Source organism: Cystoisospora suis (assembly GCF_002600585.1).
Source record: "Cystoisospora suis strain Wien I chromosome Unknown contig_1812, whole genome shotgun sequence".
Taxonomy (NCBI): Eukaryota; Apicomplexa; class Conoidasida; order Eucoccidiorida; family Sarcocystidae; genus Cystoisospora; species Cystoisospora suis.
Window position 1 is genome coordinate 83,280 of NW_027154612.1, and position 13,153 is coordinate 96,432.

Sequence of the window (13,153 nt, forward strand, 5' to 3'; positions counted from 1 at the left end):
GACGCCGTGTGCTGGCTTGGCGTCACAGGAGTTGTTCCCGGTTTTCGAGGAGACACGGTCAGATCGAGTAACCAGTGTAGCAGCCACGAGGTGCGTCTCATCCGTGCGCAGTGTGCACAGTGATGACCTGACTTGGCTACGTCCCTCAACTATACACGCAAGTCAGTACGGTGCATACAATCGGTAGTGCCTTTCACACTACGAATCTAGTGCAAAGGAAGGTCATGATTTCCTCGTTGAACAACCGTTGCTGCTGTCTGGCCCGCGGAAGATGATTCAGGGCGACTGCCGCTCGAGGCAACGAGGCTGTTGGGGAGAGTTGCGCGTAGCGTATGTGCATTGTGGGGGAGTGCTTAGTCCGCATTGTGCCCTGGCAGTAGGCTCAGCATGTTATTACGAACTGCTGTAACATAGTTCTTGCGACCCCCAGCTCTGTACAGGGATCAGAGTATCGACCGCGAAAATGCGTTTTCGCTGCGGTCAGCGCTATGCTGGGTTCATGTCTGTGCTCTTGTCTCATGCGGGATAAGGTGGATTGTACGTGACTAGGCAAGCGTACTCACGGCATAGGACTCGCGTCCTGGTGCTTGGAGTTCTTCTTTCACTGTTGCGGCCTCGGCGACGTGGCCCAAGCAACGGCATCATTGTTCATGTGATAATCGTACGGTTTGCGTGCCAGACAAGGGCGCGTCAGTAGCTGTCTGCACAGGTCCGAACCCGTGCATGCCACGCCAGTGCGAATTGTTGGGGGCACATGGTTGAGGGCACTTCCACGTAGGCGTTAGAGAATAGAGATGGAATGCAAGATTGCAGTCCGTCAAAAACGAGTAATGGACTGCAATCTTGCATCCCTGCTTGAGACAAAAGACGTGTCGCACGAGCCCGTGCAAGCTGTGCCCCAGACCGTGAAAACGGCTTCCCGATGGTTAGTCGCTTTGGTTGCACAGTAGTACTGTAGGAGCGGTGTGTTGACACAAAACGCATGAGTAGTGTGAATTAGGTGCATTGACACACACGCCTCAGCAGGATGAGGCGTGTGTGTCAATGGGACGGCCTGGGAAAGTGCGCAGCAACCACAGAATGGATCGGGAGTTGGTATCTCGGCACAATTTGACGACAAAGGGTGGCTACGCCTTCCAGCGCAGAAGACATAGGTCGGTGAGTCGTCCGAGCGCAACTCCGCGAAAGCAACTGTTCGAGCTTGAACCGCGCTCGAGTAGTGTGTCGGGGAAAAAACTCTAAAACGTACTGCTTCCATAAAGAACAGCATGTATACGGGGTGGCGCGTGTGCTCTATTTTCGAACAGTTCGGTGAAAAGCCAAACGAGGGAGGTTCAAGTCTCTGAGAGTGGAAGGAATCTAATTTTCACACCGGGCCACCCCCAACACGGAAAGCGCCACTAAGCTACGGCTTTATTTCTTAGAAAGGAAGACAGATGGAGAGGTGGAATCGCTTATTCGTCAGTGTGCCAGCCATGTACCCGTACAGTACACAGAAAGTTGTGGTGACAGGCCACCATTGAGAATGTTGACTGGCGCACACGAGATGTCTTCTGAGGATTCTGGCCACAGTTTCTTGCAGCGGCACTGGCCGCCGAGCGCAATCCGGCAGTGTCAGGGGTCAACCGTACCTCAACTAGCCTTGTGGGTGACAAAGAAGCACCACCCGTTGCCAGCTGGTGCCTCGAGTCCTACTTGCGGAGCTGTCGTAGCAGGCAAGGCGGTTACACACCACGGGTCGTTTTGCTATCCTAATCAAGATCTGTTGATATGTGCAGTCATGCCCATCGGCCGCTTCTTACTCAAACCCACTGAATCCCGAGTGCGAGTGTATAATGCTTGACATCTTCAACCCCGGGCACGCGCCCTTCTATACACACTTAACCTCGAAACACCGCATTCAGTGAGTTCCCATACCTCCAAACAAGGTATGCTCTTCCCCCGGCAGTTCCGCGAAGTCTCACTGCTAGAAATAGCTACCCTTCCTCCTGCTTCATTTAGATCCAGTCCACTGACAGCTGTCGTGCAGGGCTTCTCGACCAACAGTTTATTGTGGGCACCTCAGGTAAGTGGTTTTTCAGTCACCGACGTCTTGTCCGGCTCGTTAGTGTGCTGGTGACTAGCCTCGCCTGCTCTGCGCTGTGCGAAAACCGGTCAAGACAACGCAGCTACACGAAAGCGAGAGACCTCTGCAGTGATTCTCAGGGCCACCTGTCCTCTTCTTTCTCGCTAGAAACACGAAGCCAGCGTCAAAAGTTCAGAAAGCTATTCCGTAGCAACCTGCCAACGCCAGAGCGTGCTATCCCTGAGGTTTCTTAACAGGTGATTTTGAAGTTGATTGACGCGACAGGCACAGCCGACCATGAATCGACAGACATGGCTGCAGACAGAAAAAGTTAAGAGGCGGCACGCACCAGGAGAAAACTAGACAAATCTTGTTTATTCTCGTGTCTGAGATTGAAATAGAAATCTCGGAACTGTGTCAAATTACAAAGTTGTCTTCTTCACCTCTCCCACTTCTCCGCGCTCTTGCATCTACAGCCTCCCTTTCCACCGACCATTCGTGTGGGGTCCGCACACGAACTCTGAATACGACTGTTCGTCACTCTTTCTTCTCGTCTTGCACTCCAGCAAGAGCTTTCTGGACAATTTCAAGTGTATCAGGAGATAATCCTGGAGCATTCTGGATTCTCTTCAACTGTGCCACCATGAGTTTCTGTCTGTCTTCATCATACTTTCTCCACTGCAGGAAAGCCCCTGCTGCACGGGCAGCGATTTGTGGATTGAAGCTATCGACTTCTAGCACGCAGTCTGCCAGGAGTTCGTAGCCTTTGCCGTCTTTGTTGTGAAACTGATAGTTTCGCGTAAATGAGAACACGAGGGCTCGCAGGCGATTCGGATTTTTTGCCGTGAAGTCAGGGTGCTTCTGAAGTTTACGGACCGTCTCTACGACACCCGGAAGTTCTGAAAGTGCTTGAACGGCGAACCACTTGTCAAGCACTAGGGCGTCACCTGGACAGTCCAAAAGCAGAACCATCGAAAAAGCTATATCGTCAGGCTCTCATATGTTTTCACCCGCCGCACGTGATCATGTATCACATCATGTATTTTGTAAGGGTGCATTCGAAAATACAAGTACCCTTCCAATGAACCCATCGGCGGCGAAGTCTGTCTCATGTGCTTGACTGCACCGCAGCTGACACGACGTGTTAATATGCATGACGACGGGCAAGCCGGTCTGTCCGCACACGCTGAAAGGGCCCCTTTCTCTGATCAGCTTTTAGCCCAACACGAAGAGAATGTCTGTTCTGCATCTCTAGTACGCATGTGAAGTATAAGCAAATTCGCGTACGGTGGGATACAGATTTATCATTAGCACAGATCTCCATTGCTACAGTGTATGTATGCGAAGAGCTCTTACCTTGGGCATCTTTGTAAAACTTTTCAAGCGCCTCCTGACGTTGAGGTGAGTCGATGTCTGCAAGAAGTACTAAAGCCGAAAATTTGTCCGTCATCCCCTTCGCCTTAAGGAAGTGGTTCATCGCCAACTCAGCTGCCTTCGCGTCCTTCTCCGCAGTTAGGAAGAACAGGATCACATTCCGGAGACGACGTCTGAACACCGTAGACAGAGGACATGACCTTTTGTTGATGATGAACTCTCCCCACAAGACACTTCCGAATAGCACGACCAACACGGTCAGAGGATCTCAGCACCGCGGAGTACCTCCACTTCGAGACTCCTGTGTTCTCTTATATGCGTATGGTGCAGGCACATGATAGCACAAACACCCGGACGAGCACTTTCGCTCGAACTACTATTACTTCTACAACTAGGAAAGCCTGAAAAGGCATATGTGCACCATCGCAGATTTTAACGAAGAGAAGCTCTCGCCGTGCACAATCAGTTGTAAGTACACTTACTCAAGCAAGTATGGACCCCTCGTGTACATACCGATACACGTTTGATGGAGACGAAGGTTCATCTTACCTCGCTACGTCGGCCTGCTCCCGAGTTTCTTCTTGATCATCAGGGGTGGTCAAATTCTTGTATACCTTCATCAAGTCATCGTACAACAGCTTGCCAATCTCCTTCCGGACAGATTCTGCGGCCTCTCGCAATGCCTCAGGATCAATGGGTTCCATATCCTGAGCGAGGCTATCCCGGTCTGGGAACCTCAACGTATACGCCTACACAACATCAACGAATAAAGGGAGTCTGGATGATGAAGCCTGCCCGTATGCGCACAGGAATGGACTGCGCTTGCATACACACCAAAATCAGCGGGTAACGGCCTGCAAGTTGCTCGCCTGAAGAACATGCAGAGCGCTAGAATACATGACAACTTTTTGTGCCCACCCCTAATTCCGCGTGTGTGAGCCCTGACTCACTCTGTACCGATGTTGATGTTATTTTCCAACCCACAAAGTACTTCCAGGAGAGCAGTCGTTCATGAGACACAGCTCATACATGTTGTGAGATACGGGTACAGTCTACCTAAAAGAGAGAAGGCGATTAGTATCTATTCCCATAGGCGGTGGCCGTGAATGTCTCGCCCGCAGCTGAAACCGTCAGCTTCTGCCATACATAAGAGAACTATACGCGGCGACGCCAGTCTCGGATGTCTAAAAAACGTCTCCCTTCCTCCCCTGCCCCCTGGGCCTTCGCCTTACCTGGATTGATTTATCTCTCCCTTCTTCAAGTAGGGTAGCTTTGAATGCATTTACGTAAGTTTTAGGGAGTTCTTTGAACTGTGCATTCGAACCTCCTGCTTTACTCCACAGTTCAGCTCGCTCTTTAAGAATCTTCGTGGCGACGGTATGAGCAGCTTGCCACTTGGCGAAGTCATCAGAGTCATGGGCCATTAAAAAGGCAATATCTGCGTCGGACTGCTGATCAAATTTAACTTTAACAGGAGCTGAAAAATCTCTCAGAAACGATAAGACACAATCTTCGGAGACATCAGGGATCTCGAAGGTCTGCTCCTCCTCACGCAGTTCTAACACCTGAGAGCATTCAGATAGCAAACTACGAACGAATCCACGCGCGTGCAAGGCAGTCTCGCAATCCACGGGACAACAGGGCGCGTGCTTTCTCCGCTACCAAACACGTTTCCCAACGAACACTCGCTTCAAAGGTGCGTACATTCATATATATATATATATATATACGTATATACCCATGCAGATACAGAGCAAGAAAGCTGCATATACATCTCACACATTGGAAAAAAAATCAGACACCGGAGATCTGCTCGGTGAAGTTCTATGCGGGTATCGTAGGAATGACTTGTTAGACATGATCCACCGCATCATTGCTTTAAGAGACTAGTTTCAAGCATTCGCTCACTACTAATGCTAACACACATATAACTTCACAGAAACCATCAAAGGTACGTATGTGGCTATGCATATACATACGAGCACAAAAAATGGTCAGAAGGAAAGACCAAATACACTGTATAGACCTGGCTGTGTGCGTGCGCAAAGTCCAAGGCCAGCAACAATAGCACAGACGAGCGCGAGCTCCCTGATATCTTCTTTCTTGCGGACGGACGTCTTCAGCCTTTTTCCGGCATAAATACAGTGGGGACACTTTCTATAAACCTCCACAACACGCGCTAAACCCCCAACAGCAACACGTACGAAGGGTGACATATATACTGAATGTACCACTGCGCCAACTATCCAAAAAAGAGATTAGACAAGTTGTCCAATGACTGGAAACGGAGATAGAGGAAAGGCGCAGAGAATAGGAAAGGCGACGGTTTGCGCGAGAAAACGAAACACCCGCATCTGTACACACCCATTCACGAAGAAAAGATGACCTCTACCGACTAAAGAGATGGATCTGGGAATCTTACTTTTGTGGGGGGTTTGAGAAGATCTGCTTTACTTTCCTTTCCAATAAGTCCAATTTTGATCGGAATATGAAAGGGTTTCTTCGTTGGTTGACCAGGGGTAGGCGGAGTATGCTGCTTGAGAGTAAGTGCATAACTCTTCTTCTCCGGGCAGTACGATGCCTGAACAACTTCTATATGAGGAGTACCGGCTTGCAAATACCACTGTTCAAATTGAGTTAAATCCCGATTATTGGCATCGGCCATTGCCGCTCGGAAATCATCGCACGTCACTGCCTGACCGTCATGTCGCTGGAAATATAAATCCATTCCCTTTCTGAAACCTTCCTCTCCTAGTAGCGTATGATACCTACAAACAGGACATCGTATCACACAGGTTGACATGTGTGCCTGCTTAAGTACAGGTATAAGAAGACAAGTGAGAAAACTCGCGCACCCGAGCAAATACACGACGGGCTTATCGAGTGGGCGTATATTGTCACCAAAGTGCGAACCGGCAGCGAGACAGCCAACAGGTTAGCTCCGCTGCGTAAGGCATTCTCACGCCCCGACCCTCCGTCAACGTATTCATGTACGTACGGACGACTAGCGGAGCCCAAAGCAGTAAAGCCATTCAGAAACGAGAAGCAACTGTGAAAAGAGACTTAACGTTCACTGCTATTCTATAGAGACGTGTAAAGTACGCTCACGAATGCACCCAGGCGTGAGTTCTACAGGTACACGTGTGTTTCACTGTGCATGCCATTCTTCTAGACGCTCGAGTGACTAACTGAAGAGACACGCTGAAGTGAGCTACATCCTGACGCAAGGTACCGGCGCATCTTCGAAGCCTGAGGTCTCCGCAGCATTTCAAACATAGAGGCGCATATGTCTCTATATACATACATGAGTGCAAACCGAGAAGCTAATATTCTTGACCATAGTCTACAGTTCATATACAACCCCTCAGAACAGACCTGTCCGAGTGTCCTCCCTCACGTACGCTACGTAGGAAAGACATCTCCCCGCCCTCCTTGTATCTATCGACGCAGGGAAGAAAGAACCTTCAAGCTGACTGTATCAATATGCTGATAGCCCAGCGACAGGTGTCTTCAACCACGCTACTTACATCCGAATGACCTCTGCACCCTTGTCATAAACCGTAGCTGTGTAGAAATTATCCATCGCAATATAGCTTTCAGGCCGGATCGGATGAGCCATGGGACCACTATCTTCAGCGAATTGTCGACTTCGTACAAAGGTAACATCCTCAATGCGCTTCACAGCTGCCGAGCACATATCTGCTGTAAACAGCTGGTCTCGGAAAACAGTCAAACCTTCCTTCAAAGTCAGCTGAAACCAATCCCTGAAAAAGCGATATACATGCAATCAAGAAAACATAAACCAGCAGAGCGAGAGACAGACCGGATATATTACCCTCCGGTTACATGAAGTTTTTGTAGAGGCAATGACGGAAGAAAGCTTGAGTGCCTCCTTAACTTCACTCTCCGCGTGGAGAGAATAAACTGGAGAAAGGAGGCACAGAAGAAGTCCGCTCTGTACCGAAGGGGGGGGAAAAAATTGCGGGCACGGGATCCGACAAGACACACGAAAAATCTCTCCTCTGTACCAGAGCTGAATCACATGACTCCAAAAACAGCACAATCTGTCGATAAAGACGGGCCCGCGTCTAGTAGTCATAACAGTCATACCGAGCGCAAACACCCCGCCCTCTACTATTATCACTCCTCTGAAGATAGAAATCTATGTAGCTGTGTGTGTCATACTTCTTTCCCTAAGAGAACCTTCCTGTCCGTTCTGATTCCCGTACACTCAATATGTTGTTACGCAAATCCTTCCCTCCTAAGTCTGATGTGTGGCTGCATCAGGCAGAAGATGCAACCCATCCTGAGAACCGAGCGAAGAAGAAGCTGAACCCGAATATGCCTGCTACGTTCCCTCAGTACGTAAGCTTGCTCACCGTCGGTAGCGGTTTTTGCTAACAGTACACATCTACACGCACGTCTGCCACTCTACAGGCACACCGTCTTACACACATGAGTGCCCGTGCGAGAGCGTTCAGTGAGGTAAGTCTTCTCTACATCTCCACACACATGCCCACTCCGTACACACAGACCTAGACACAAGTTCTACGCCATGCCAAGAACCTGCCTACCTGCACGTGACGCGATTGCCAGTCCAATTGTGGAAGTACTCATGGCCGACAACATTCAAGATACGCTGGTATTCCCCATCTGATATGCAGGCAGAAAAGAACTCACATTCAACTCGACAGCATTAAACAAACCGTAGCTGCATCGACCTCCACTCGACCTTCGAACACAACCTGGAACACGCATACGGTGCGCGAGGGAGATGAAACAGCTGATGAATGAAAAGGTACAGAACCCCTCTCTATCTTCTTAGACACTACGGATGTGATCTTGTCTTGCTTTCGATGCCGAATGGCTAAGAAGCATACACATGAACAAGCTCGCGTACAGCCTGCGCTGGCTTATGATACATACGGCTTACATACGTATCCTGTGAATGTCTGGTACCGTGAGTGATTCTGACACACGCACTCCAGTGGCGCTCTCACGAAATCATGCGGCAGCTTTATTCTACGCAACATCCAGACGACATAAATGCATGTATGTACATATATTACATAAGGTGGGCTAGTTGTGAACTGCATACCCGTGGTCGTCTTAGGGTCAGCGAGAAGAAGAGCGGAGTTGAAGATGTTCAACCCTTTGTTTTCCATGGCTCCCATATTGAAGTCTTTTGCGCATACGACGTTGAAGACATCCAGATCATACTCTCTTCCAAAGCGATCCTCGTCCCATTTCATGGCTTTCAACACACTCTGCAGGGCCCACGTCAGCTTGCTGCTGTCCTCGGGCTCTGAGAAGACTGCGACTGTCACATTACGACCGCTCTGTTCAAACGACGTATCACACACATTCGCACACGTGTCTTGGTGATCCATGACATACGTAGCTTTTCGTAGATGAACGAGTATATACATATAAATATGTGTAATCGTACAGAGCTGATACACAATGCACGCGTGCATTCCTACTTCTGTCGAGCTACCTGCGGTGAACACAATCCTTACCGGGGAAACATAAAAGTCGCTACACGCATACAAGCGACACAGGCGACCATACTCACCGGCAACCGTGTTCACGTCCGGTAGACGAGAATGGGCTCGTGCTGTAAAAGAGCGGTATCGTGCTCAGTCTCTCGTCCTGTCAACTCTCAGGGTACATTCTCTTTCATACCAAAAATCCGAGGCAACTGAGAGAACCTCTTGATGTCTCCCGCATACCCCCATGCACACGGTTTTGCAACTCAGCACCCAGACCCGAACTCAACGGGAGTATGTGGGAGTATGTCGATGCCGTAGACAGCACGTGACGATCTCTCCCAAGGTCGTACCTTTGTCGTGAAGGTGTCCTGTATAGATTTCAAGTCTCCCGCGACGAGGGCGAAGAGATAACAAGGCTTGTGGAAAGGGTCTTCGAAAACTGCGAAGTGTCTTCCTGGAGCATCTTGAACTTTCCCTGAGTCAACACGATTTCCGTTGCTCAGCAGGACTGGACAGGACTTCTCATCTGCTACCAGACGAACCTGACGACGGGACAGAAAGACAACCAAGACAAACTGAAACTCAATTCACGACGGCTGGAAATATAGACAAAAGATACATGCGTCCAGGTAGCATATTCAAGGATTACACATCACCAAAAGCGGTACCCGGGCGCGTAGAAAGGCACGCGCACTTCCCCTCTCCCCCGGCGTTCCTTTGTTGTCAAGAGTCTCTCAACAAAGAATGTGAGCACTGGTTTCGGAACTCTTATCCTGCTCATCTACAGCGACCTCGTCCCTGCCTCTGGGTACTACACCAACCACCTGGTACTAGAGCCCTTCTAGCACCCCAGAACTTGAACAACTTCCTCAGCCAGAGAGAGACAGCGACGCAAGCCGGAAAGGCCAGACAGAGAAGGAGACTTTGCATAATGAAACAGACGTAGCAAATCGAATCAACAAGCCAGGGAAAAAAGACAAGAAAACTCATTCGTCTTTCTCTCTACTTACTCTGTACAGAGACATGACGTCAGGCCGATCAAGGAAGTAAGTGATTCTCCTAAAGCCTTCAGCCTCGCACTGGGTAACAAGAAGGCTGCCGGATTTGTAAAGCCCCATCAACTGGAGATTTTCCTTGGGTTTGATATACACAACAGTTTTCACTTTGAACTTCTTCTCGGCTTCTGCAGGGAGATACTTCTTTTCAACAACTAGTCTACCATCTACATCTAGTGAGTATGTTTCCTTTGCGTCCTCCTCAGATTTGGCATGGAGAAACACCCCGTCCAGTTCCACACTCTCCAGATCAAGATCTTCCCCGTCCAGTACGAGGTTTGTCGGTTCCGTGCCGGGCCTCCGATGCATCGTCAGCGTCGATGTCACCTGAAGAGGGAGGAGAGAACAGGCACAGGCCTGCCCAGAAACTCGTAAATCACAAGCGCTACACAAACAATCCGAGTATGTGTTTCTATAAATACCTCCACATACAGCACATGCTCTGTCCATTTTCCGTGTACGGACATACGCCTCTTGTGAATACAAGGAAAGAGTTCTCTCATGATCGTCACGTGCGAGCGCTAAGGCCAGACCGACAACCTGAAGTGTGGACGAAAAAAACACACTCGCGTGTGCGCGAAAAGCCGAAGCTGGATCCAACAGTACCTTTGTTGAGAAAACAGATACCCCAAAGAAGACTACATACTCCACAAAGAAGCCAGGCGTTCACAGGACTTAGCAGTTTTGTCAAGGAATTGACCTCCACTGTATGCAAAGGTCTTTTTCACCTGCACACGACGTGGCTTCGACACATGCCCACACAAGCTGATCACACGTACATCCAAAGGGAACATACAGCTCGGACTTCGGTCATGCGGACACTACCACCACCAATATCCTTCCGCGACGCTTTCAAATCTTGTGAGTGAAGCAAAAAAAAAACTCCTAGACAATTCACCCTCGCGTGCTCGAAGGCGCTCAGACGTGAACGAGGTCTTTCCAATGTTTACGTCGTGAGGAAGGGCTCAGGACATGACGCGGTCTCGTACCTTGGTGCGGTCATCATGTAGATCAAAATCGAGATCAACGAAGTCGACAAGAAATTCCGGAGGCTTGTAGTCTAGCCGGTGTTTCTCTATTGGTTGCTTGGTAGGCTTCAAAACAACGTGTTGTTCAGATGTCGTGTCCAAGGTTTCAACCGCCGTCGCCGATCCGGTCGACGCTCCACTAGCTGTAACCGCTTCTGAGGAAGCCGGGGGTGCCATTATGGACGAGTAGTTGTGGAGAGAAGAAGCAAATGGAGATGCCGAGGAGACAGGGTTGCGAGCAACACTCAAAAGCGACTCTCCGACCGGAGGAGACACAGAAGGGTTCACCGAAGAGCTGAGTGCCCTCGAGGAGCCCAAACCTACAGCGGGAGAGAGACTAGACTTGAGCGAGGTGTCCAGAGAGGATGGAGAAGCAACCGGAACCGACGCGAGGAGACACGCGTGCTCTGTCCTCAGAGGCGAGGAGTCCGGGCGTCCCCGTCCCCTGGCGTCTGGGAGGCAAGTGTTAACAAGGAAGGAAGCCGGAAACCTGGGGGTCTTAGGTTGTCCCCACTGCCGTGACCCAGTGTCTACACAAATGGAACGAGATGCAAAACCACGTGTTAGCACGGAGAGTGGAGGGCGAGTACAGAAGACTACAGGTTGGAGGGGGGAAGTTACCGGGAAGGATGAAATAGAAGACGACGGGGAACAACAACTCAACAAAAATGCCAGCGTCAGAAAAGCCGCTGGTGGAGAAAAAGGTGAGAGAGACAAATGAGAAACAACGCCGTATGGTAACTGAGAAGCCGCCGCGCTCATACTACGAGTGAAGGGTGTGCCCGTAGTAGAACCACAGTCAAGTGAAGAACGTGACGACCAACGCACATGTGTAGCCGGAGAACAAGTACCGAAAAAGGGACGAAGAACCGAAGAAGGGAGGTTACCAGACGGACTGCCGAAACCCGCAAAATTTCCTCCTGTCTTCTGTTCGCAGCGCGCACAAGCGTCTCGCCAGTTCGGAAGCTGCGAGTGAGAACCACCGGTTACAGAATCTTCTTTAGACTCAGCTCGAGCCACAGCACACCAGAAAGCCCGCGTGTAACTAAAACGCGTGTTGAGAACAGGATGGGCAACGTCCGAGACTGCTCCGTTCGAGTGATTGTCCTCGCCGAAAGTAGCTGGTCTACGGAGAACTCCAGATTGTAGAGGGCACGCAAAACGCAATGTGAAACCACAGAATCGGTCTTTCCCTTCACTGACACGCACGATGCTGTCGTCCTGTACCTCATGCAGCTTAGCAGCTCGTGACCGACTGAAACACACACCGGTTACTCTTTGCGCTTGGCCCAGTTCAGCAGCAGCAGCAGCTACGCAGTGCTCCCTTCTTGCCATCACCAGCGGCAGCCGCCGAGCCGCAAACGTGGTCACTGTCAACGCCATCATGCACCGAGACTTCAGGGTGACCGACCGCCCACCGCCTCTGGTCCGCCTTGCATGCGTCACCAACCCAGACACTCCTACGCGGCATGCATACTCAGGAGCTCTCTCTGCTCAAGGGAACACTTGCCACGCGCGCAGCATGCTCCGACCGAACGGCCCGGACTGCTTGAAGGCGTTTATCCCTTGAACCTATAGGCAGTGAACCGAACAGCCGGTTTGGACTGAGCTTAAAGCGGAAACTGACTGTTGACAGCTTCTGGAGCACAGAAAACGGGGGCATCCAGGGCCGTGAGGTTGTCGCCCCCGCAGAATCCGCGTAATCGCAGAGGCTACTGATGCCGAGTACAGCTCCTTCAAAAGAATAAGAACAGCAAAAGGCATACATATGTCTGCTGAAGAAAGTTAAGACGACAGCCGCTTGCCACGTGGCGGCCTTGCTTGCAATGAGAACATCGAAGCGGCCACGCGAGCCCTGTCGATCGCAATGTGCATCTTCGCGCAAACTCGGTGGTCAGTCCCGCGCGTTAGCTCCCCCTCCCTTTCTCCTTTTTTATGCGTGCGGTGTGGAACGGAATATACTACGAGGAATACACCGAAAACAGGAATCTTTCTCTTAAGCGCCATAATTTCTCCTGTATCACCTCGCTACTCACCAAACGCCTAATGCCCTCTGAACGCGAGAGGCTCCTGAGCATGAACACACTCGCGCTGTAACGCCCTCGCTACGACTCTGTGCCGCCGCCTGTAGTGCGTGCC

General features: G+C 50.5%; 1 protein-coding gene across 1 annotated transcript; it reads right to left on the minus strand.

Annotated features, from left to right (window-relative positions):
• Nucleotides 1–2,312: 2,312 nt before the first annotated feature.
• CSUI_004037 (aminopeptidase) lies at nt 2,313–13,142 on the minus strand. Its single transcript, XM_068064232.1, has 11 exons — nt 10,976–13,142; nt 9,942–10,313; nt 9,282–9,473; nt 8,538–8,778; nt 8,014–8,092; nt 6,967–7,203; nt 5,862–6,207; nt 4,672–5,004; nt 3,989–4,188; nt 3,422–3,612; nt 2,313–3,012 (listed from the first exon to the last, which is right to left on the minus strand). The coding sequence occupies exons 1-11, from the start codon at nt 12,398–12,400 to the stop codon at nt 2,603–2,605; spliced, it is 4,026 nt and encodes a 1,341-aa protein (XP_067923795.1). The 5' UTR covers nt 12,401–13,142; the 3' UTR covers nt 2,313–2,602.
• Nucleotides 13,143–13,153: the final 11 nt, after the last annotated feature.